This window comes from Pleurodeles waltl, chromosome 2_2 (genome assembly GCF_031143425.1).
Source record: "Pleurodeles waltl isolate 20211129_DDA chromosome 2_2, aPleWal1.hap1.20221129, whole genome shotgun sequence".
Classification (NCBI taxonomy): Eukaryota; Metazoa; Chordata; class Amphibia; order Caudata; family Salamandridae; genus Pleurodeles; species Pleurodeles waltl.
In genome coordinates, this window is record NC_090439.1 from 715,819,921 (window position 1) to 715,846,753 (window position 26,833).

General features: G+C 48.1%; 1 protein-coding gene across 1 annotated transcript in view; it reads left to right on the forward strand.

Moving 5' to 3' along the window:
* Nucleotides 1-26,833, forward strand: part of MCMDC2 (minichromosome maintenance domain containing 2) — a 1,221,288-nt gene that overhangs the window by 1,048,428 nt on the left and 146,027 nt on the right. The window contains exon 13 of the mRNA XM_069218905.1: nucleotides 16,157-16,266. Coding sequence (XP_069075006.1) covers nucleotides 16,157-16,266 — 110 coding nt within the window. The remainder of the gene's footprint in view (nucleotides 1-16,156; nucleotides 16,267-26,833) is intronic.

Consider the following 26,833-nt stretch of genomic DNA (forward strand, 5'->3'; position numbering starts at 1 on the left):
ACATCGCCATTGGCTCCTGGAATCCATAGGGCCCAATGATAACCAATGCAAAATTGCGTGGCGGTCAACGACCGCCTACCGCAACGGCGCACATCGCCAGCGGAATTACCTTATTTCCACTTGTCCCTCATCACAGGTCAGGGAGCTGCCATTTCAGGGGGGCACAGGCCATGGCACCTAACTGCGTCACAGCAGACATTGGCACAGCAACTGACTCTCGGATTCACATACAGGTTCTCTAAAGGAAAAGATGCATCATTATTTCAATTGATGTGTGAACCTCTGCTCACCATTTTCCTCCATAGGCTTCAACCGTTGAGGATGAATATGAGATGGCGACATCCTCCGGTGTACAGACCCCTGGTGGACCTTGCGACTATGGAGGACAGACACATTATCCTAACCAACAGACTTGATCGGGCCACAATCCAAGAACTGTGTGCCCAATTGGAGCCAGTCCTGATGTCAGCTATCTGCAAACCCACAGGTATCCCCCTCTAGTGCAGGTCCTGTCAGTGCTCCATTTCCTGGCAAGTGGTTCCTTCCAAACAACCGTGGCCATGGCATCAGGGATATCACAGCCAATGTTCTCAAACGTGTTGACCAGAGTGTTGTCAGCCCTGCTGAAACACATGCGCAGCTACATTGTATTCCCCTAGGTGGAGGATTTGGCCACAGTGAAAGCTGACTTTTATGCCCTGGGACATATCCCCAACATCATTGGTGCCATAGATGGTACACATGTAGCATTTGTCCCACCCCGGAGAAATGAACAGGTGTTCAGGAATAGAAAAGCTATCACTATATGAATGTGCAGATGGTGTGTTTGGCGGACCAGTACATCTTCCATGTGAATGCCAAGTTTCCTGGCTCTGTGAATGACGCCTTTATCTTTAGGAATAGCAGCATCCCATATGTGATGGGCCAACTCCAGAGGCACCGGGTATGGCTAATAGTTGAGCCCAAGGTCACCACCCAGTATAAGTTTGTGTCTGGGTATGTGGTTGTCCCTAAGGGTTAGTGTGTGTCTAACAGTTACCCCTAGGTATTTGCAAGTGACTCTGGTTACCCCCACATCTCATGGCTACAGACCCCAGTGGGGAATGCTAGGACAAAGGCAGAGGAACGTTACAATGAGGCACATGGGCGAACAAGGAGGATCATTGAACGAACCTCTGGCCTCCTGAAGGCCAGGTTCTGACAGGTGGATCCCTGTACTACTTACCCAAGAAGGTGTACCAGATCATCGTTGCATGTTGCACAACCTGGCCTTGAGACGCCAGGTGCCTTTTCTGCAGGAGGATGAGCCTGGAGATGGTCTTGTGGCAGCGGTGGAGCCTGTGGACAGTGAGGAATAGGAGACAGAGGAAGAAGATGTGGACAACAGAAGTAATATAATTCAGCAGTACTTCCAGTGACACACAGGTAAGACACTGTAACTTCACTTTACATTTCAGCTTTCAGTTGGACATTGTACATGGCAGCCTGATTTTCCTATGTCTATGGCCACTTACTGTCCCCTTTGGCATCTCTATTTTCAGATCTCTGTAGTCCACTCTGGCTCCTGGTATGTTTACTGCTGCCCACTAAAGGTCATACCAATGTATAAATGACTGTATATATGACTTACAATGTTTTCAGAATGTTGTACTAATACATGATTCAATCATTTGACAGACTCAAGATTAGTCCCAAGGGTGTTTATTTAAGTGCTCATACGTAGAGGGGGATGTGCAATGGGCTGGGGTGATGGTGGAGGAATGTCCAGTTAGAGTCCAGTCTCATTGTATCACAGGAGCATTGTCCAATGGGGCATAGGAAGGGGAGTAATGTCAGATCAAGGTGGACAGGGTGACAGAGTGGGACAGAAGGGTGACAATCAGGAGAGTCTTATTTCCTGGCGGGGGTCTTGGCAATGTTCTCTGGCTTCTGCCTTGATCGCAGGGACCGTTTGCGGGGTGGTTCTCCTTCTGCAGGGGGTGGGGTGCTGGTGGCCTGTTGGTCCTGCAGCGGGGCCTCCTGTTCACTAGCGCCAGCAGGGGTGGAGGGCTGTTCTTCGGTGTGGCTAGTGTCAGGGGCCTGTTGGTGTGCCAGTGCCTCCCTCATGGTCTTGGCCATGTCTGCCAGCACCCCTGCAATGGTGACCTGGGTGGTGTAGATGTTTTTGAGGTCCTCCCTGATCCCCTGGTACTGTCCCTCCTGCAGCCGCTGGGTCTCCTGCAACTTGTACAGTATCTACCCCATGGTCTCCTGGGAATGGTGGTATGCTCCCAGGATGTTGGAGAGTGCCTGTCCTCCCCCTGTTGCACAGCTTCCCTGTTGTCCTGTGCCTCTGTCCCCTGAACCGTGTGCCCACCGCCACTGACCCCAGATCCCTGATTGTCCTGTGTTTGTGGGGTTGCCTGGGGTCCCTGGAGTGGTGGACACACTGCTGATTGACGTGTCCTGGGGACAGTGGCATGGGCCCGCTGGGTGGGTGCTATACCGGTGTTTCCTGAGGGGGAGTCCCTGTGGTGGGTTGGCACTGTGGCAGGCTAACCAGCTATCCAAAAGTTCCCTGATGGACCAGGTTGGTCATCCTGATCCAGGCGTGCAGAGCTGCTGTTATCACTGTGGGCCTCCTCTGGGGGGGGACTGGATATTGGTGGTAACTCCTCTCTGGTGACGTTGAGTAGGGGTCCTGTGGGGATGAAAATGCAGTGTTATTGTATCTTCGGGTGCCATCTTGTGCATGGGTATGTTTCCCTCATGGTTGTTATTAGCAAGGCAGCTTTGCCTTGTGTGAGTTGTGCTTGGTTTGGCTAAGTGATTGTCACTAGTGTACATGCTGTGGTGATGGGTGTCCATGCAGGTCTGTGATGGGGTCCATGGATTGGTGTTACATGCAGGGCTTGGTTTTGGGATGGGTGTGTTGTGATGGTGGGGTGTATGTGAAGTGGTGGAGTGATGGGGTGAGGGTAGGGGTAGGAGTTTGTGATGGCATGCAGGTAGGGTGGGGGATATAGTGGTAAAGATTTGACTTACCAGAGTCCAGTCCTCCTGCTACTTCTGCGAGGCCCTCAGGATGCATTATTGCCAAGACTTGCTTCTCCCATGTTGTTAGTTGTGCGGAGGAGGTGGGGGTCCACCGCCAGTCCTCTGTACAGCTACCTGGTGTCTTGCAACCACGGAACGCACCTTCCCCCGTAGGTCGTCCAACCTCTTCCTGATGTCATCCCTTGTTCTTGGGTGCTGTCCCACGGCGTTGACCCTGTCCACGATCCTCCGCCATAGCTCCATCTTCCTAGCAATGGACGTCTACTGCACCTGTGATCCGAATAGCTGTGGCTCTACCCGGATGATTTCCTCCACCATGACCCTTAGCTCCTCCTCTGAAAACCTAGGGTGTCTTTGGGGTGCCATGGATGTGGTGTGAGTGATATGTGTGAGAATGTGTGGGGTGATGTGTGGGGTGATGTGGTGTGTGGTGTGAGGTGTGTGGATGGTGTATGGGTGATGGTGTTCTGTGGCTCAGATTGAGTGGGTGCTCCTGGCTTGTGTCTCTCTGTGTCAGCAATCTTTTTTTTTGTTGAAAGGGTTGTGGGTAATGTGGGTGTGTGTTTTATAGTGGTGTGAGTGTGTGAATGTGTGTCAGGTGTGTGTAGCTTGAATTGTCCAATGTGGTGTAGTTTTGTAAGTGTGTGCGTATTTTGAGCGAAGCGGTGTGTACCGCCAGTGGTTTACCACAGTTGAAAGACCGCCGCTGTGATTCGTGGGTCCTGATACTGTGGGCATATTCCTGTTGGCGTAATGGTGTAGGTTTTGGTACCGCCAATTTATCACTGACCTTCGGTCTGGTGGACTTGTGTGGCTGTCTGTATAGTGGCAGATTTCTCAGTGTGGGTCATAATACCCGTCGTAGAATACCGCTGCAATCACGGTATGTATAGAGTCATTATTTGCACGGGAACGCCTATCTTGCATCTCATTAAGGCAAGGTAGGTCTCCATTTTCAAAAAATGACTTTAACTCCATAAATTTGGCGCTAGAGAGGTCTAGCACCAAAGTATAAATATGGAGTTAGTTTTGCACTGAATTAGAGTAAAAAAAAAAAATGACACTAACTTGGTGCAAACAGAGTATAAATATGCCCCTTGGTTTCTTAATTTGGGATGGAGTGAGCACTACCACCTTAATAAACACAAGCACCATCAATCCCCAGAGAGGTGTGTGTTACGTTGACGCAGCATCAACAATTTCAAAGTAACCAAAACAACACTATAACATTCTGAAACCAATTTAGAAAACTAGAGAAACATGTAATGAACACAAATATCATTAAAATAACACGGGGGCTTCAAATTTGAAATTATTAAGTTTTAAGACATAAAACACAAAATTAAAGAACCATCCAAAACAACAATTTTGTGGTTGACTGGGACCCAGGCTTGATGTCAGGTCAGTGGTGATGGAGTGTAGGGTAAGATACAAGCAGGCCATCAAAATCAAGATTTGAAGCTACAGACTTCGTCTCAGAAGCAGAAGTCAAAATATTCCAGCGAGGCAAGGTCTATGGCTGTGGCCAGTGATGGGCCATCACAGTCAGCTATGTCATCATTGATCTCCCACTGAAGCCATTGTGTTTTTTTCCATCAAAAGCTTTGAGTGGAACTAATGTGTTCTTTGTATCTGCCGAAGATGCCTTGTTGGTTGGCTAGATTTTCCATCCCGTTGGGGCCCAAGGTTTTACAATTTGACTTGTAGGTTTTTTGGAAGATGAAATCATTCAGCAGTGCAAGACTAAAAGAACTATCCAGGCAGGGATTCAAGAAGTCAAATACCTTTACGGCAGGGTCCCACTGAACCAGTTACAGTGCATTCAAAAGCTCTGAGTGGGTCTAACATTGTTGCCCTTATTGGGCAAGCCCAGCACCATGTTCTGATGTGCTGGTACTGGTTCTCCAACTGATAGAAAATTGCTTCTGGTCAGACCTGCAGTCAATCACTCCTCAGGTCAGGCTAATATGCACCAGGTCTCTCTCCTGCTGGGCCCCTTCAAGGTCGGGTCCTTTACTGTCAATTGGGCCTCTTGGATTTAGAGGCCCTTATGCTTTTTGTGTCACTGACGCAGGAGAACAACCATTTGACCCTATGGGTGCAGTTACAGTCCTTGGGTGCCAGCAGGAGTCCTTCAGTGAACCCTTTTCTTCCAGGTGGAGACAGCAGTCATCTTCCAGCAGGGATTCATCTTGAGGTGGAGAATGCTCTGAGGAGGTGGTGCTAGAGGTTCCAGATTTATCCTGTGCAGTAGTCACTGATTGGAGAAATCATACCACCCAAATCTAACTATTTTCTCACAGTTCCCTTTCACAGCACTTCTCTTCACTTTAATGTAAAACTTTCCAACACCCCCTCTTACAATTTGGCAGAACCCATCTGCCACCAGGCAGGCCGACTTTCTTCTCCATGGGCGCACCTCTACTTAGTTGAACTCTGCTCCTACCTGACTTGGTCAAACTGATTCTCTCTTAAAGTGTGACTGCAGCTTGGCTTTTGCGGAACAACTCGAATGAGTGGTGCTAATGCTGCCCTTTGTTCTGCCAGTTATTCCTCTCCACTCCTAGATAGCCTAGCCCTGCTACGTCATCAGCAGTTTAGCCCACCCTGGACTTAGATGCATATAATTTTCTAACTCTTCCACCTAACCATGTGTATTCCAGTTCTGGTGTTGGTGATGGTCAGAAGAACTCGTTTTAAGCTATGTCTAGCACAGGCAGCCTAAAGTAGAATTTTTATAAAGTTAGTTTTCTACTCAGGTTATAAAAATCTGATTTGACTAACATAATGTATTTTGAAAATTAAGTAGGAAATAACTTTGAAAACTTGCTAGCATTTTTCAAGTGGAACTACAATGTTAAATATTTCCATCCCACGTAGACCTGTGCCATGGAAAATTTAACTTAACATATAACATGAAATAGCTTTTATGCTTTTGGTCACTATGAGGGCACAGATTTGAAATATATAGTGAACCACTTATTTTAAATTTCTGGAAGAAATTTCTATTGGTAGATTCCTTACCTTAGAAAACTCCACAGGTGTCAGACTGGATCCAGAAATTCTGAAGCAGTTCCTCCACACTGGTAGGTGGCGCAGACGGCTCTGCATGGACGTTATCTGTGTTGGATGTGACATGCTAGTTGCCCATATAGGGGCCACCCCAATGTGCTGATGTCAGTTCCTTTCTTTCCGCACCAACAGTCGCAGATCTAGAAGGCTGCCTTGGTAATTGTTTGATACCTTTTTAGTGACTTTTGTCTAGACCTTTTCTAAAACATTTGTACCAGTGTTCTAAGAGTGTGTCTCTTCCCCCTCAAACCCACATGTTTTTAAACCTTGTGGGGACTGTAACAGGTGGATGTCAGTGACAGAACACATTCAGTGTGTCTCTGGAGTTTGGAGTCTAACCACAACTCTACTTCATGTTGAGACTGCTGAGCAATAAAGATGATTTTGGAGAGGCCACTGAAGCTTCTGGCAGCACAGCAACGCAAGACTCTGTGTCAGTCTTGCTCCCAGTGACAATCTCTGTCCCGATGCTCCATAAGCTGTTCCTTTAAATGCTTTTTGTCCAAGTCGAAGTCGTTGTCTGGTAAGCCCAAGAAAAAGAAGTTGGCGAAGTGGCACTCCACTTTACCACAACCTTCCAGGTCCCCTGAATGTGCACAGGGGGATCCCATCCATCTAGGCCCAATGCTGCCACTCTGCCCGCTTAACCAATTCTGGCTCTTCTTTTGTGCCTTCCTGAGTTCTCAGGAGCTGAATCAACTCTAGCCCAGGTTCAGGAGTTCTATACTGCCATGGAAAAGCATTTATGCCAAATGAGTCGGTCTGACATGCCTTCTGGCCCCTCAGTGCGGCGAGTTGTTCCACCTGGATTGCCTTTGGCAGTTCCTTAATGACACCAGCTGGATCCTTTGGATCTGTGCCAGGATTCAGACTGAATCCAGTCCCAAGCACCATTCAGGCTTTATTGTTTATGCTGGGACCTTGCCCCTTGATGCTGTTACTGGCGCCACTGACATGTGCCATGACGAAGATCCAACTGTTCTCTCTGACTTCAAGGCAGCGCTGTGGCAACCTCCCTGCCTCCCCCTAAGGTTGAGACCAATGCCAAGGGAACCATCACAAAAATTCAAACCACTACCATTTGAGAAGGATCATATGGGGCCCTTTACCCTACTGACACCCTTGCCTGCTCTTTCCCATAGGAAAACTTGTGAAGAATTGAGGGAAGCCAGTGGACTCAGCACTTCACCAGATATGAGGTTAGTCTCCCCACCTGTCCAAGCCACGGAAGAAAGTGCATCCTTTTCATCGGTAATTAGGAGGGTGGCAGATGTATTTGACCTTCAGCTCCACTCTGTGGAAGTTGAGATTAATGTTTTTATGGAGGTCTTCCAGCTGGGGGCACTCCAGTGCAGAACCCTTATTTCCATTTATTGAAGCCCTCACAGATGTTCTCCTAGGGACGTGGCTGAAACTATGTTTAGGGGTGCCAGTGAACTGCCAGATTGCTCTCTGCCATAGGCCTGCCCAATTTTCTTTCTTTTGATCCCCCAAACCTTAAAGGCTGCACTCAAGGTCTTAAATGTAACCTTTTTAAAATAACTTGGATCAAAGATCTTCAGGAAACCATTCCTAGCGTCCTCCCTAATAGGCAATTCATAGGTAGCAGGAATATACTCTGCCCCTTGATAATGTCCTTCTGACTCCTCCCAGCCCCCCCCCAAATAGGGGCCTAATATGTTGAAAGCAGGCAAACCATTGATAAAGTCTGAAACTGGGGGCATCCCACCCAGCTTTCTCCCTAGAGAGAGTCAAAAACTTTAGGAACCTCCTGGTCTTTGCCTATGACCAAATAAAGCTGCTAGCTAGATCGTCCATCTTGGGCTTCTGTTGTTCCTTTGATGGGCCTGTGGACCAGAGAGGGACTGTTCACCAAGGTGGACCTGGAGCTCTGGTAGCAGATGGGCCTATGCAACTTGGGAGAGCTTTTCCAGGAATGGCAGCTACTTCTCTTCCCAGCCCTATAGGAACAATATGGACGGCACGAGAGCCGATTCATCAATGATAGGTGCTCTTTTAGACATCTGGGTGATCCACGACACTGCACTGGCTTCTCTTGCCCTCATCCATGTCCTATAAATAATGAGATTGTCAGAGCTCAGCTAGACCATTTCCCTGTGGCCGCTGCAAGAGGTGTGGGAATAAGAATTTGGTAGGCCTCTTCATAATAAGGAATGGGCTAAGGCACTAGCATACCCTAGGAGAATCTCCAGAAACACCCGCTTTAAACGTATTCAAATCTATGGCCCTCATTATGAACTTGGTGGCAATCACCGCCGTGGCGACGGTAAACAGAAGACCGCTAGTGGCGGTAGACTGGACACGCCGAATTATTCTGCCAAAAAAGTCAAACCTCCAAAAATCCTGCAACCTCCACCCACCGCCAGGGCCCACACTGACAGAAATGCAGTACACCCCACCCCACCACCGCCGTGCAGACAAATCCTCCACCCACCAAATAATGAAGCACAAATCAGCGCAGCGGATAGTGGATGTCAAACGACCATTGGCGGTATGGACCGCCATGCCCAGCAGTGGGACCCACCAACATCAAATGCACACATTGGCAACTTTGAATACACCCAGAACACACCATCCACAACACACACCATGGCACCCCCTAAGCATCCCCGATTCATAGATAGGGAGCTAAGGACCATGGTGGACGAAATATTCAGGGTCAGCAGACACCCGTGGCCAGGAAGATGGAGCTATGGCAGACGATTGTCAACAAGGTCAACGCAGTGGGAAACCATCCATGCACAAGGGATGACATCTGGAAGAGATGGAACGACCTGCGCAGGATGGTTCGGTCAATGGCATCCAGGCACAACATCGCCGTACAAAAGACTGGTGGCGGTCCACCACCTAGCCCCCCCGAATACACCGACTTGGAGGAGACGGTCCTGGCTATCCTGCACCCGGAGGGTCTCACTAGACTCACTGGAGGACTGGACTCGGGTAAGTCAACTACAGTACCTTAACACTCACCCCACCTATAATGAATGTATCACCCCACCCCTCTCACTCCCACCAGGACCCCATCCCCAGCCAGTCCACAACACCCACATCCAACTACCCTGCATGCCCACTATCCCACAAACAGACCTCAATCTTGCCCCCTGTGCACAGTCACCCGCCCCTGCATGGATTCCCACTACAGCACCCACAATGCACCTCCATCCCCCACATAAAATGCAAAGATATGTACACAAAGGGACCTTGCATGCCACAACAGGGGAATATAAGCGCAAAATACAGCAGAGCAGTGCATCAGTTGCCAAAAAAGTACCTGTCACCCACATGTCCATTCCCCACCCCACCCCCCAAGCACCACCACCCATGCCACCCGGACGGAAATGCAAAGGAGCGCAGCCAGCAGGGGACACAGGCACAGGGGGCTAGGGCCAGTGGGAGGGCATCAGTGGCCAAGGAGGGTTGCCAAAGGATGGATGCAGCAGCCCAGGAGGTGATATCTGAGGTCCTAGGAGCATACCACTGTGCCTAGGACAGGATGGGCCAGATCCTGGCCACCCTGGAGCAGAATCAGAGGCTGCAGGTAGCACACCACCAGGAGGCCATGGAGCAATGGAAACAGCTTAATGTTACCATGGCCTCCATTGCAGGGGTGCTACAGCACCAGTACCACAGCCAGCTTGAGTCCTCCACCCACCTGCAAGTCCCCACCACTAGCCGGGACACTGCCCTGCCATCTACATCTGCAGCAGCTACTGGACTGGTGGCACTGCCAGAGGACACACAAGAAACCAGCACCCCTAACCCTGCAGCCCAGCTCCAGCCACACAAACATGTCCTCAGACCCAGACATGGCTCTGAAACACAAGCCAAGACCAAGACCACCACTAGGAAGTGACTCTGCCCTGATCTGTCTCCCTTGTGTGTCACTGTGCACCCTTGTTGACTTGCCACTGCCATTACACCATCTACCAATGGCCACATGGAACAAAACCCAGTGCTACCAACAGCTGAGTATATGTACGTGAGTATAGATATGCACCATGTGCCCTCTCCCTATCCATGTCCCACAAAATATGTATATTTTATCACTTAATAAATACACCTATGCACTCAAATCGTATGTCCCTCGTCAATATGAGATATTAATTGTGAGTGTGTATGCATTAGCCAGTCAATTTCATTAGCATACCTTTATTGCAGGAGGGGATCCAGTGCACTGTAGTGTCTGAAGTATGTCACACTGTACCTAATATTGGGTTACCTGGCACATGCCACTTCAGTCATCAGTTAACAGTGTCACTGACTATAGACACCACCTTACCAATTACATTAGTCAGTCTGAAACTATGGAGTGAAGACATCAGCATCATTGAACAGTACCTCATAGACACTGGAAGTATAGGCGGATAAGCTGGTTCCTGGAGTTGATATCTTCCCCCTTTTCTTCCTCACCATCACTCTCATCCCCTCTCTGAGGTTGCTGGGCTGGTTGGACAGCACCCTTCTCTTCCAGAAGGGGGATAGCTTTCCTCACAGCCAAGTTGTGCAGCAAGCAGCAGGCCACCACTATCTTACACACCTTGTCAGGGACATAGAGAAATGGAGGCAATGAAAGCTAGCCTTTAGGAGACCTATAGTGCACTCAATCACCCTCCTAGTACGTCCATGGGCCTCATTATAATTCCTCTCTGCATCTGTTCTGGGATTCCTCACTGGTGTCAGGAGCCATTGCAAGTTGGGGAAGTAGACTCACCTGCAAAAGTGGGCGAAACAGGACCTTAAGAAACTGACTTTACATGCACATTGGCTGGCTGTCAGCTATGTACAGATCCAGTGTCATGCACACTCACCTATGAGCCATCCTCTGTCCCCTTGTAGTTGTTCCATCAAGTGTGGTACACTGCTGTTTCTCAGGACAAAGGAATCATGGACTGAGCCTGGGAACCTGGCACTGACATGTGAAATGCACTGGTCAGCACACCACTTGTATATTCATGGAGTGATAGTTCTTCCGATTCCTGTTCACCTGTTCATTCACTCTTGGGGTTATGAGAGCTATTTGTGTTCCATCAATGGCATCAATTACATGTGGGATGTTAGCAAAGACATAAAATCCAGATGTGATGGCAGGAAGTTCTGCCCTTTGGGGAAACTGGACATATGTTTGCAGGTGTTGGACGAATCCACCCAGGAATTTTGACAGGATGAGGCTGAACATTGGCTGTGAGACCCCTGCACCCATGCCCACTGTCACCTGAAATGAGCCTGTAGCCAAAAAATGGAGTACAGATAGCACTTGCACAGTTGTAGGGATGGCATGCTGATTCCGATTAGCTGGTTTCAGTACAGGATCCATGCACAGAGGTCATGGACAGTAGCTCTATTGAGTAACGAACAAACAAGTCTGTAGGTGACAATGATGTGACATTCTTCCATAGTTTCCAAATCAACAAGAGGTCTGTAAACAGATGGGGCCCTCCCTCGCTACATGGGTCTGTACCTATGGGGGAGGAAAGGACACATATTGAGTGTAACTTGCATCACATGATGTCACTGTATCTTTGCGTCTGTGTGTGTTACCTACGTGTCGCACTTACAAAGTATGAATTACACCGTCAGGCATATGTGTGCTGAGTGAACTCTGTAATAACGGCATCCCAGTGTGGACACACTTCCAAAGGTAGGTGCATGTGAGGATCCTAGACTCATGACAGCAAGCGACTAAGGTCGGAGATTTGGAGGCCCTGGATGAGGCCCCTGGCCAGGCTATGGTGACATGGTGGTAACAAAATGGCAGCCTCCTGCCATCCAGGTATGAGGGAGTTGAAGTGACTTCATTCCACTGGCGTTAGTCGTCATGGCAGAAGGCGGTGTTCACCGCCATGCACCCAAATCATTGAATTACATGGTTGTCAATGGGGAACCTGGGCCAATCATGATCGCAGCCGGCTGTGACAGAGCACACCGCCATGGTACCTATGCCATTTCGTCAGCCCCTTGACACTTGACTCCTGATTCCCGTGAAGGGCAGTACTCCACTGCGTGTGCTGCTGTGTCTTGACTCTGGTCCCTGAGATGGCACGGGTCACAGAGAAATGGGCCACAGCCTTCACCGCGGAGGAGCTGGAGAAGCTGGTGGACGGGGTCCTACCCCTGTATGCCAAATTGTATGGGCGACCAGAGGAGCAGGTGAGTTGGCATCTGTCATCCTTAGATGTGTGTGATTGTGGCGGATGGCTGTATGCATGTGGGTTCGATGTGTGACTGCCCAGCCGTAGACTGTCTGGCATGTACTGTATGTGAGTTGATAACATGGCTTTCAACAATGGCCGTTCCATAGGGAACGACATGTCATCTGTATTCAGTGCACACATACTAACCTCTGGTATTTTGCTCTGTGTGTCCCATGCAGGTCAGCGCCCATCAAAAGAATGGCCTGTGGCAAGCCATCACCAAGCAAGCGCAGACCTTGGGGGTCTACAACCGGCAGAGCACCCACTGCAGGAAGCGGTGGGAGGACCTGAGGCGCTGGGCCAGGGAGACCGGAGAGGCCCATCTGGGGAAGGCCTCTCAACGAGGTAGGGGTGCCCGTCAGACCCTGACCCCCCCTCATGGCCCGCATTCTGTCAGTGGCCTTTCCAGATTTGGATGGGCGCTTGAAGGCAGCACAACAGCCACAAGGGATGAGTACCAACACTGTTGTGATACTGTTTTGATGGATGGATGTCGGTGCTGTGGTATGTATGCATTCTAGTGCCAGGCACTTGGACAGGTGTGTTCTCTGTAGGGCAGACAACCATTGTGAATGCCATCCAGGGGCTAGCATCCCAGATGCAGCAATGCAATGCATACCTGGAAGGCATTCACGGTGCCATGTCTGGCCTACAGAGATCTTTTCAGGCTCTGGCCTCCTCTTTGAGGGCAGCCAGTGTCCCTGGTCTTTCCTTCCCCCCTCCCACCACCTCTACCCCTTGCAGCACCCCACTCCCTTTCCCCCATCCCAAGCACACGTACAGACAGCCATGCACACAGATCAACACACAAGAAGCACACAGACAAACACAAGCACCACACTTCCCACCACAGGCAGGCACAGACCCAACATACCAAAGCGCACACACAACAACACCCACTTCCCCCAGTGTGTCAACCTCCCCAGCCACCCTGTCTGTCACCTCACCATGTACACCACACACACTGCACCCTCAGTCACTGCTGCTGCCCCATTCATGCAGTCACCACAACATCTGACATCCAGACATGCACCCCAGACTCCACACCTGCACTCACCACAACTACATTTACGGACACTTGCAGCACACTCATCAGACCTGCAGACAACCAGACATCCATGTACACTGGCAGCCTGTCTTCTTCCACTGTGTCTACCCCCCTTCCCAAAACTCTCAAACATTTGCAGACATCCACAGAACACACATCCTCCACACATCAGCATATTTACAGGCACCTGCATCCATGTCCGGCACAGCTACACCTGATACAAGCACTCCCTCAACCTCCACTCCAAGACCTGCCTCCAAATCCCCTCCAACTGCACCTAAGAAGCTTTTCCTCTCCTGTATTGACCTGTTCCAACCCACTGGCCCACCCTGTCTCATCCCTAAACATGCCCATCTCCTTGCCCAGTCCACTCCTTCCACGTCCAAGTCTGCCCCCGTCCACCCTTCCCATTCCTGTGCCCCTTCCACAGGGAGGAAGAAGCCCCGTGTTGCCCCAGGTCCCTCTGCCACTTCCGGTCCAAGCCCATTCCCCCTCCTTCCAAGGGCAAGCCCAAACCCCTCAACCTCCCAAATCTAAGCCCAAGCCCCCCCTTCTAAACGTAAGTGCCCACCCCCGCCACCCTCTGCCCCTGTTCCCTGAGGTGCCTGGCTGCCCATTTATGCCCCTTTCAAGTGGAGTACCTTTTGCACATACGGGATATATTTTGGCCCTTAAGGGTATTTACAATAGACTGGTCAATGGCCTTATTTGGACATTACGTTTTTTCCATGTGAATAAATTTGAGTGCCCAGTAGTGCTGTCGGCACAATATAGTGACGTTGTTCAGTGTTTCACTGTGGGGGTGTGGTGTGCACATCTGTGTACTTTGGTGCAGGCCTTTGTTGCCTTGTGTCTGGTAAGTACATCTTGTTGTGGTATGTATGACTTAGGATGGTGGGAGGGGTTGGGAGTGCGTTGCGGTGTGGGTGGGGTGGGTGTGTAACTGTGCCCTTTCTTCCCATGTGTACTAGGTTGAGGTACTTACCGTCGTCGTCTTCGTCGGCGGTCACAGTCCAGCAGGTATATGGCAAGGAGCAGCACTGGCATTATTTCCAACTCTCTCTCCATGAATGCGTCGGCATGTTGTGTGTGCCTTCAGCGAGTGTGTCTTTTTATATTGTTAGTTTCTGCCACGCTTTGCCTGGTGGTGGTTTCCGCCCCAGAACTGCTGGCGGTCTTGTGTGTTCATTATTTGTTGGGCGGGTAAGACCTTTCCACCGGCCTGTGGGCGGCCTCCTCCTTCCTCGTCGGGTATTGCTACGTTGCAGACATAACTGTGGGTCAGTAAGTTCAGTTTACATTAATGGTGCAGGAAGCCAGCCCCAGTCTTCTCAAGTGCTTTATCCTTACCCGTCTTGTTCCAGTTTGCACCATCTCCCAAACAATGGACATTGGTGCTGTCTTCCAAGCATTGGTACATGGATTGGGATCCTTTATGTGCAGCCACAGTAAGTAGCACTTTTGTTATCCATTACATTCAGAATCTGGTGTTCACGTTATGCCTCTCAGTGAGAGACATGCATAGCATCTGTAATTGTATCTGCAAAATCAAGGTTGAGGTCATGAGCGCTGTATTTGGTGTATGAGTTATGGTTTGTATGCTGTTATACAAGTTATGGATTGTTGACATAAGTTTAGTTTCAATTTCAGTATTTGTACAGTTTAAATTTAAACCATAATCACATCTAAACTGCATTTTAAGTGCATTTCTAGTTTTTTTAAACATATGTAAGGTTTCATAACCAAAACAAACAAAAGTTCACTTTACGGTTTGTTTGTTCAGTGAATATATATGCAATGTTTGGGTGCTTTTGTTGCACAGAGTGAATTGGAGATATGAACTATTTTCCACAATTCACAGAAATAACAAATCTAAATTGACAACCTCTGCAAAGCTTCACAATTAAACATCAATAATTAGTAAACACTTCTTGAAAGCTAAAGTAAATCTGCAAGACTGAAATTGTAATCAGATCCCATTGATAGATGAACAGTACATGAGAAACTTGAAACATCCCTTTCTTTGCCAGTGCTCTTTGTTTAATTAGTAGCCTGTTTTTGAAAGCCAAGCAACACGTGAACCTTCTAAATACAGTCAAAGTCCATTATTAGCTCTGCCATGCTAGCAATAGCTTCAGCAATCTCTGACCATAACTACTTCCTATTATGTTTAACCAAGTTTATTAATGAAAGCTGAGCATTCTAATTTAAGTCAGGGTCCATTGTACGCTTTACCTTGCTGACAGCAGTTTCAAAACTTTGTGATTTTAGCCAGAAGTTGTTTTATTTTATAAAAGCAGAACCTGTTTATCTGATACCTTGTTTTCATAACTCAATAATAAAATACCTTTTTTTAACTATAAGCTACATAGTCCAATATTTTTTTTACTGGTTTCAATAAATCTTTCCCTGTTTGAAAAACAGTGTTTCCATGTTAACTGTTAACTGCACCAAAATAAACATGTAATGGAACAATTATTAACGGGTCACAATAATAGCAAAAAAGGAGAAATTACATTACTATTCATTATGGATTATTTGCATGTATATGCATTTACACATGTACACATGTATACATATGTGTGTGTTTCAAGAAAGCGAGATATTCGCTATTCTATAGTGTTCTGGGCTCTCATACATAAACAGATCTCTTTGCTGTTTGTGTATTCAATAAAGGTTCCCAATATGTAACACAACAATCAAAAGTAACTATTTTTTCCAATTAACAGTGTGCATGCTATTGATGATAATGCATGTAATGACCTCGTGTTTGATTTATTGTTTGCAGGATTTCATTATCCGAAGCACATGCTAAACTCAGTCTAAGAAACAAAGTAATTGAAGAAGACGTTTTGATTGCAGTTTTGTTGTATGAATCATCACTTACATTAAAACATGGTAACTATATGGCGTTTTCACTTTGTAGCAACTTTGTGATGATTAAGTTTGGATCTGAAATAGCTTGTAAATGTTCACCGGCAATGGATCTTTTATAGATGCCCATTCGTTGTTAAGCACTCCCTGGAATGAAGCCGCGATTTATTTTAGCCTTGTTAACAGCAATATCACTTGTCTTAGTCAATCGATTTGTATTCGTTATCCAGCAGACAGTGATGTGTCGGGTATCTTATACTTTTACCATGTTATACTTATATGAGGAAATCACTGCTGAGAGCATTTTACTTTTTCCTAGCCTATTTGTTTAATTATTCTAGTGAGAAGAAATGTGTTGAATTGGCAGGTCAGTTGCCTGAAAAGCTGCTCCAGTCACAGCTTTACAGGTGTACTATTGGGAATGTGACAGTTTTAGAACTGCTGTGCCACGTGTGCAGAATTATGCACAAGGTGCAGGTCTGCATCGTAAAGCTCAACTCTTCATTTTTTTATTTTTTCCACCACTAGGAGGAGCCGGTTCCCCTACACCTGTACCGCATTTTTTTTTAGTTCCACCCTAGGCTAGAAGGAGATATAGGCCAGATCTCTCCGAGCAAATCTGTGACCGTTTCCAATGGGGGAAAGGGTGGGAAAATACTTTGAGACTTCTCGCAATCGTGCAGGTTTGTGGGTGTTCATAGTCACACCAGACAATCTACCATTTGTTTCTTGCCACTTCCATTCTTCTCGCCAGGCTTATCCCTGCATATTTATAGCAATAAACCATGTCATTTGTGCATATTAACCTGATAAATGAGCGCAAATGACTTTGTGAATTGGGCCCTATAAGTCCTGTCACAGATTCAAATGCTGAGTTTTAGCTTAAGATGAGAAGATATGCATTTTGTTACATGCATGTGCCAATCCATTCTATGCCCTATTATAACTTTTAATCCCTAGACCCAAGTTTCATATGCTACGACATAGCCAGTATGTTTAGGCACAATTTACACAGCCCCAGGTAAAATATCATGCCCCCTGACGAAGCCCTACTTGCCCTGCTTAGTCATAAAATACTAGTATAGAGTAACTGGCTAAGGAAGGGGTGAGTGGGGGTGGAGCCAGCTATGATATGGAGTGGAGGTGGTTGTGTGTATAAGAACTAGATGGGAAGCCCTGAAGGCTTTTCTGGAATGTGAGTCAAGGAGAAAACATCTTTAGCTGCTGGGTAATCCAAGGTGGCGCCCTACAGCCTCTAACCCTACGTTAGGGAAAAGTCCAGATAAAGATGTCACATGGCGTTTGCATTGGTTCTCATTGGGACCACCTAATGCAAGAGAGATGGCCATGGAAGATGCACGAAGGATAGGCAGAGAATCATGTCTGCCCACAGTGCTAAACAGGGACCAGGAGGAGAGATAGTGTTTGTGGAGCCACAGGGGCTTGAGTGGTGTCAGTCTCAGTCTTTTCATGAAGACTGCTGTTGTGGAGCACGAGTGGCAGCCTTGATCCTGTCTCAGATGTAGCTGGAAGTGCTAGTTAGCTCTTGCAATAACATGAAAATAATGGCAGATAAAGACTCTAGTAGGGAAGATATTTCTTTCCGACACCATGGCCCGTGGGTTGAGAATATAGGCATGGCTGCCACAGATGCATCTACTGACACAGAAAGTAGCCCTTTCATTGGAAAATCACAGATCATAGTAGCACTACAGGAATTTCTATTCACCACTAAGTGTATTGCAGAGAAGGTAGCTTCATTCAGTGCTAATCCTCTGACAAGCACCTGACAAAGTCTGACAGGCATTACACAGGACCTCACAAAAAGGGTCTCCTAAAGGGAGATGAAGGTTGTATCCTTACATTGGTATGGACTGGTCCGTTTTGAACCCCAAATTGATTTTGGGTAGTAGAGGTGATGAGGATGTTTCTAAAGGCACTGCAAGAGCAGCTGAAGATGTTTCTTAAAATTGGTTTGCCAGAACCGATTTTGAATTTACAGCTGTGCGTGGCTACTTAAATTGTCAATGCTGGATAGCATGAAGTAAAGGCTTCCTTTGATATTTGGTGGAGGTAGATATAGATACACTAGGTAATAATGTTTGTTTGACACTGTGGAGATGTTGCTTTTTGGTCCCCCTTTCATTTGGATTACTCCCTCCAAACTCCTTTTCCTCCCTTTTTGCTAAGTACAGGGGCTGATGGTTGGGGCCTGAGGATGACTGAGTAGTTTTCTGGGGTTTAATATAAATATATTCTGGGGTTGCATGGGTTTAATAGCCACCGACAATGTTTCTGTCAGAACTTTTGTTGGCAATCTCATTAAAAATGAGTTAAAGCTCAATACTTTGTAATAGCCCCATATGTACATTTTAGATCCAGCTTCAGTTCATCAGACCCTAGTTGCACATTTTGTATGTATGCCCAGAGCAGAACCACATGCAGAGTTTAAACCTTGTATTCATGCATTGCCCAAATCTCCAGAGAAGCTTCACAAGATATTGGCTCTCATTACGAGTTTGGCAGTGTGAGGACCACCATGGTGACTATGGCGGTTGCACCGCCGCTGGTTTCAGTGGAGAATACCGCCATATTATGACCATGGCGGTCTTCTGAACTGAACACAGCCAATCCACCGCCAGTACCACCACCAGTGTGGACGGACCGTGCCGGACAGTGGTAGGCATCTCCAGGCTGGCGGGGACCATGTTCCCACCAAGCATATTACGAGGAGGCACACCGCAAGGATTTTTGCTGTGGTCGCACTGCCACCAATACCCTGGCAGAAACGAACCATATCAAAGGAGACACTCACCTTCAGGAACACAGACACGTCTAGAGCCTCCATGGAACCAGAACTTGTCTTCCCTATGCTCCTGTTCGCCCTGTGTCTTCGGGAGCCAGCTACGGCAACGACGAAGAGGATAACAACCGTAAGTACACACACCAAGCACACACTGGAGGGAAAGGTATTAGAACACACGCAACACACACATCGGGGACGGTTATCGACAAACACACACACACAACCACACACCCATACCAACTCACACACAGCTACACAGCTACACACACACACAAAACACACACACAAACAATACACACCACACACAACACACACGTACCGTACACACACCACCCCTCACATACATATCACTGCCACAGACCAACACACATATACACAACACAACAGTCACACTACATCACAATCGCACCTACACAAATGCTTGCCAACAGATTGCACTGCACACCTACACATGACAACACATACCGACAACAACACGCAAAGACAACACACAATCAACAACAGCACACACCCACACAATGTACCAAATGTCACACTATGCCCACACAACACACAACGCAGATGACATAGCCATCACCACACACACTGGTGCATACACAACAGCTACACAATAGCACACAACACATCACACCACATACAATGCTCAGCTCAGCTACACACATGAATGGAACCACACAATCATATCACACACACAAAACACATCAGTAGCAGCTGGACCAATGGCACGCCCCCCCCCACACTCACACATGCATTCCAGGCACAACAGCCAGAATTACCAACACACACAACTCATAATCCCACAAACCAAAACCCACATACACCAACCAGACACGTGGAATGAAAAGCAGGACAAGTAAGTCATTATCGACACCAACGGCAGGTTGGCCCTGATGTATTACAACGTAAATAGAAATAAATAACTATATACAGGCAAGAGGCCATTGGCCAGTCCATGTGTCTCCATGCCATAACACAAATAGCACGTCTCAGTGCTCCAACTTGACTCCTGACTGCAAAATCACCTCCACATGGTTGGGGCATCAAGAGGGCAGACAGGCATCTCAGGGGAGAGGGGGTGGTGGTCGAGGGAGGGGTCTGGGCTTAGGAAGGGGGTCCTTGGGTTTGCCTTTGGTTTGGGGGGGCTTGGTTTTGGGTTTTGGTGGAGGGTCTTTAGGTGTTGCCTTGGGATGGGGAACTTTGGGTTTGGGGGGGTGGACCTCTTGGTAGGGGGGGAGCACAGAAAAATCCCAAAGGGGTGCACAGGAAGAGGTGGAGTTGGAAGGGCTGGAACTGGGCAGAGACACAGGGCACTTTGGGGACTGACAGGTGGGAGAGGATCAGGGAGCTGGGTAAACTCATAAGGGAAATATTTATTTGGGACACAAGGGCAGTCACGGGGAAAGCGTTTGGGAGTGGAGAGAGTAGGAGTGGTTGTCGGATGTCTGTGCATGTCATGGGTGCAGGTGCATGAGTGGAATGCTTGTGTGTGCTGGGTGTCTGCTGGGTGGGTGAGTGCGGGGTTTAGGTGTTTTGGGAGGAGGTCCTGGGAATTGCCATTCTGGATGGGTGACTGTGTGTTGGGGTGGTGGCTGCAGGAATGGTGGATGTGCTGCATGTGGGGGTGTCGGTGGTTGTGGTGAGTGAGGATATAGGGGCATATTTATATTTTTTGCTGCAAAACTGTTCTAACACAGTTTTGAAGCAAAATCTTTAGCAACGGCTAGCGCCATTCCATAGCAGAAGCCGTGTGCCATATCTATGGAATTGTGTGAGCTGGCATTAAGGATTGACTAGCATCTAATAAAAAGATATTCGAACGGGGGATGGCAGTAGGGTAGAAGGCGCTAGTGGGCCAGAAATTACGCTAGGCTGGAAAGCGGCAATAGATACGCTGCTAACCAGCCTAGCATCATTTTCTGACACACTAGCACCCAAAAATTACTCCTGTCTTCATAAAGACAGGAGTCATGCCCACCACACCAAGGGCCAGCAAAGGGGACCAGTGTCCCCTGGGCAAGGCCATAAGACCCAATACCAGGCAGGGGCCCCAATGGTACATTAAAATATATATATATATATATTCTTACCTGTACTTACCCAGGATGGGTGCTCCTGGGGCTTGGGGTGGGCATCTGTGGTCCCATTCCAATTTGTTTGGCCATGGAAATGGGTCCACAGGTACCCTAACGCCTCGTCTGACCCAGACATTAAATAATGGCGCTAAGCAGGCTTGCTCCATTATTTGGGTCTGCCCACTCCATGCGCGTTGTTTCTGTGGCGGAGTATAAATAAGGTGGTAGGGTGTGAACGTCATGTTCTGGACGGGAATGCCTACCTTGCATCTAATTAGTGCAAGGTAGTTTGCCGCATCCACAACATGACGCTAACTCCAATATTTTGACACTAGACGGGCTAGCGTCAAAAGATAAATATGGAGTTGGTTCAGCACCATTTTAGTGTCAAAATTATTGATGCTAAAATGGTGCAAGCAAAGTATAAATATGCCCCATAGTGACTGGGGTGGATGTCTGCAGGTCAGCTATTGTGGTGACTGTGGCTGATATGGGAGTTGTGGCTGGATCAGGGAGTGCTGATGTCGTGCCAGCAGGTGTGAGTGGTGAAGTCTCTGTGATGGAGGAGATGGTGGGGGTGTCTGTGCAGACAGTGGATGTTGTTGTGTCTGCAGGTGGGTGTTGTTTGTGTGCATGCTGCTGGTGGGTCCTATGGTGCTTGTGTTTGTCATGTGGAACCATGTATCTTGTAGTGGATGCATGCATGTGTGAAGGTGTACTCTGGATGGGTGTGGGGAGAGGGGATTAGGAAGAGGTAGGTGGAGGGGTAACAGTAGACAAAGGAATACTGGCTGCATCAGGGAGGAGCCCAGAGCCTGAAAGGATCTCTGCAGGGCACCCATGGCACCATGAATGCCTTCCAGGAATGCATTGCTCTATTGCACTTGAGCCACCAATCCCTGGATGGCATTCACAATGGTGGGCTGACCCACAGAGATGGACCTCAGGATGTCAATAGTCTCCTCACTGAGGGCAGCAGGGCTGACTGGGGCCAGGGCAGAGGTGCCTGCGGCGAAGGAGACGCCCACCCTCCCGGGTAAGCGGGCACGGGCAACTGGGTGGGGAGCTACATGGCTACAGGGAGGGTGGTGCTAGCAACGGGGGGTGGTGGACAATGATGGTGCTGGGGTGGTCCCATATGGGTCTACCGCTGCCAGGGAGTGTCCACTGGAGGAGGAGTCCGAGGATGATGCAGACGATCCGGTCTCCCCCCTGGCCCCTCGACCTCTGTCGCACTGGGTCCCTTGGCCTCACTCGAATCAGCCTCCTGGGTCCCCTGGGCTGCCGCTTCCCCACTGGCCTGTGCCCCTTCTCCTTTGCCAGATGATGCTGATGCACACAAAGGGAAATTAAGAGAGGAAGGGAGCGAGAAGAAAAGGAGGAAAGGGTCATCATCCAACTTCCATAAACACATAAAAACGTGCATATCTCACATAACATCTCATGGCTGAGCATCCCATTGCAATTGCACTCCAAGTCTGATAATACCTATTGCCCATGGAAAGCTGTTTGGACAGTTAACCATCAGATGTGCACACAAGTACAGATATGGACATGAAGAAGGCAGTGACTCACCATTGCAGTAGAGCAATTGGCAGGGACATCTACAAAATGACATCAACACACAATGTTGGTACTTCAGGGACCTACCAGGGCACTTACCACATCAAGTACCATTCCCATAGTAGTAAGCCCAAGTCCACACAATGATATTTACAATAGCAACAATAGCTGTACAACTGTCCTTGTGTAATCTCATGTAGCAGTGTCCAATTGCTTTTTCACTACACATCCCTACTCTGAAGGTGACATATGTTTGCATAGACACCTATTAGGGCAATACTCCTGTCCCATTAAGGCCTTTCTTGTGGTGCAACTGTAAAGCCAAACCCACAGTCAGTCCATGGCAGCAACTGTACAAAACCAAAACATTCTCAGTTCATGTAGGAGACTAACACAGATGGGATTGCACTGATACCTCTGATACATTGATGCCGATGGTTGGAGCTGATCAGTCACAATGCTTAGGTAGACAAAATCGCCCCAATATTGGGAAATGTGACATTTCAATCCAGTGACAGCATTGTCTTGTCACACATAAATCATATTTACCCTGGCTGGGTCACTGATCGCCATTGTCATTGTGTGTCTACCATTGTCCACAATCACAGTATTCCAGTAGTAGCCCACCCAAACCCACTCAAGGTCTGACAAGGGCGAAGTCATAGTCAGTACTCACCCCCTTGTGGCCCCTTGTCAGGGCCCATCCGCCTCACGGTATGCCACTGCCAAAATGCGGGCCATTACAGGGGGGTCAGGGTCTGACGGGCGCCCCTCCCTCGTTGGGAGGACATTCCAAGCTGGGCCTCCACAATCTTTCGGGACCAGCATCTCAGGTCTTCCCACTGCTTCCAACAATGGGTGTTCCACCGGCTATGGACCCCCATGGTCCGCACTTTCTTGGCGATGGCATGCCAAATCCCTTTCTTCTGATGGCCGCTGACCTGGATGGGTGACACAGAGAAAGTAATTTGGACTGGCACAAAGTAGACAGCATTGTCCTACACACATCAGACACACAACATTGCCATCCACATCCATCGTAATGGCTCACACTCCTAATATCCATGCCCCCAGCATGGATGTACCTCGTGGCTGGTATGCCTATTCCATTCACAATGACACAGACCCCTAACACACATCACAATGGCATGGGGCCCACCTGCTCCTCTGGGGGCCCATACTGCTGTCCATACAGGGGTAGGACCCCTTTGACCAGCTTCTCCAGTTCTTCTTGTGTGAAGGCAGGGGCCCTATCACCTGCAGGACGTGGCATGATGGCTCCCAGAGACAGTATACATCGGCTCACATAGTGGAGGTGTTGCTTGCAGGCGTGTCATGAGTCAAGTGAGCTTAGCAGTAGAAAATGGTGGTCACGGACGCCACATACATGACAGTCACTGCCGGCGGTGATCATTGTTGGCCCCAGTCCCCCATAGGCAGCAATGTTAACCAATGAGAAGTTGCATGGCGGTTGCGAACGCCTAACACCATGACAGCAGACACTGGCGGACTTGCATCACTTCCATCTGTTCTGTGTTGCAGGACAGACACCTGCCATTTTATGTACAGCAAATGGCTGTACAGCAAATGGCTTGTTATTGAAAAATAAGTGTGTCATGGCATTTATATGTCCAGAATGCTACGCAACCTCATGTTGTACCATCATGTATTGGCACATACATATCACATTCTACGCACAGTGCTGTAATATGGGTGGAGGTCACATGACCTGCATGTTCACCTACTAGCTGTCTTCTAGGTGGTGTTGCACCATAGAGTACTGTAACTTCTACATACATGGCCCATGCAGGACCATATGTGCACACAAAATGGGACATCATACGTGTTGTGTTATACAAACAAAGTACGGGGCCATCAATGGCCACCACAGATGGTAGAAATGTCTCTCTGCTTACTCAATGTAGTGTGTGTCACCTGTGCAGGCATGTGTGCATAGTTTGGTGTGTGGTATAACATGTTGTACATCTAATATGTGTGGAGTGCTAGTCACAATCTACATTCTTGCCTCTCCATCCTAGATACCATGTAATGAGGAGAATTAGAAATGCAAAGGTGTACCATCCGCTAGTCGACCTCGATACCTTGGAAGAGAGACACATTGTCCAGACCTGTGGTCTGAATCATGTCACAATCATTTAGCTATGTACCAAGTTGGAGCAAGATCTACTGACTGCCATCCGCAATCCCTATGCCATCCCTCACACAGTACAAGTCTTGACAGTACAACACTTCCTTGCAACAGGGTGCTTTCAGGTCACAGTGGGCTTGGCTGCAGGTAAGCTGCAGCCCATGTTCGGTTTCGCTTTGAAGGATGTACTGTCTGGTTTCCTAAAACACATGGACAGCTACATCAGGTTCCCCCAAACTGCGGATTTGGGCACTGTACAGGCAGACTTCTATGACCTTGGACACATTCTTCACGTCATAGGAGCAATTGATGGCAACCATATTGCTTTGGTTCCTCCCTCTGTAAACGAACAAAACAAGTATATAGGAGCCAAAAAAACGTTCACTCTATTAACATGCAGATGGTGTGTTTAACAGACCAGTACATCTCCAAAGTGACTGACAAGTTTCTGGGTTCTGTGTATGACACCTACTTAGTGAGGAAGAGTAATGTCCCACACATGATGGCACGTCTACAGAGAGCTTGGGCTTGGCTCATTGGTAGGTATCAAGATGGATGTGTGTTCCTGTTGTAGCGCCTGTCAACACATTCTTCTGTGTGGCTGTCCCTGGTTTGTAACATGTCCCGCCTTCATTCGTACAGGTGGCTCAGGCTATCCTAACCTGCCCTGGCTATTAACACAAGTGAGGTACCCTGCCACGGATGCCGAGGCACGTTACAATAAGGCCCACGGCAGGATGATGCGTGTGATTGAAAGGAGTTTTGGCCTACCAAAGGCACGATTCCGGTGTTTCCACATCTCTGGAGGTGCCCTCCTCTCCAGTCCCCAAAAGTTGTGCCAGATCATAGTTGCCTGCTGCATGCTCTACAATCTGAGGTGTAGGGTATTCGTACTGCCCAATGTGGTGCTGTGTTCTGGTGGAGGTGAGTTTTGACCACGGCGGTTCACACTGCCAGTGGTTTTCCGTTGTGCAATGACCGATGTGCTGATTTGTGGGTCGTAATCTGGAGGGTGAAATGTGTTTGCCGTGGCGGTGCTGGTGGTGGGACCGCATCTTTCCCACCCTCAGTTGTCCTGGCGGTGTCGGATTTGTGGCTGTATTTTGACTGTTTTCATTGTGGACTCTTAATACGGCGGGCGGGATACCGCCAACATTGGCGGTCTTTTGGCGCCCGCAACTGCAGCAGTCTTGGCAAAAGACTGCCAAACTCATAATTAGGGCCATTGTCTCAAATAATCGGTGCTGTCTCACAAGGTGAACAACATAAATATTGGGTGCATAATATCATGGAACCTAAATATCATGTCAAAAATACCATGGACCACAATATCTAAACTAAGAATATTATTTTTTATGTTTATAATATTGTTTTCACAGTTATCGTTCTATATAATATGATATATTGTTTAGTAAATACAGTTTATAGTGTTTTAAATTAATTAAATACATATAAGTAGTTGTTTGACCTGGCCCTATTTGCAGGGTTATCCCCAAACTTTTTGCCTTCTTCCTCTCATTTTTCTGATGGCTTTAGGACTTTGGGCACTTTATCACTGCTAACCAGTGCTAAAGTGCATATGCAGTCTGTCTACATTTTATTGGTGATTGGTTTATCCACGATTGGCATATTTGATTTGATTACTGTGTGTGCCCAGGGCTGGTACATCAAATGCTACTAGTGGCCTGCAGCACTGATTGTGACACCCACATGAATAACCATGCAAACATGTCTCAGGCCTGCCCTTGCAGTGCCTGTGTGTGCAGTTGTAAACTGCCATGTTGACCTGGCAAGTGCCACCACTTGCCAGGCCCAAGCCTTCACTTTTATTACCTGAAAGTCACTGCTATGATAGGCCCAAGGCAACCCCATGAGCAGTGTTCAGGGTGTATAAAAGATAGGACATGTCAAGGTGCGTTTTACATGTCCTGATAGTAAATTTTGGACCAGGCCATTTTTGCAGGGTCATCCCCAAGCTTTTTACCTCCTTCCTCCTATTTC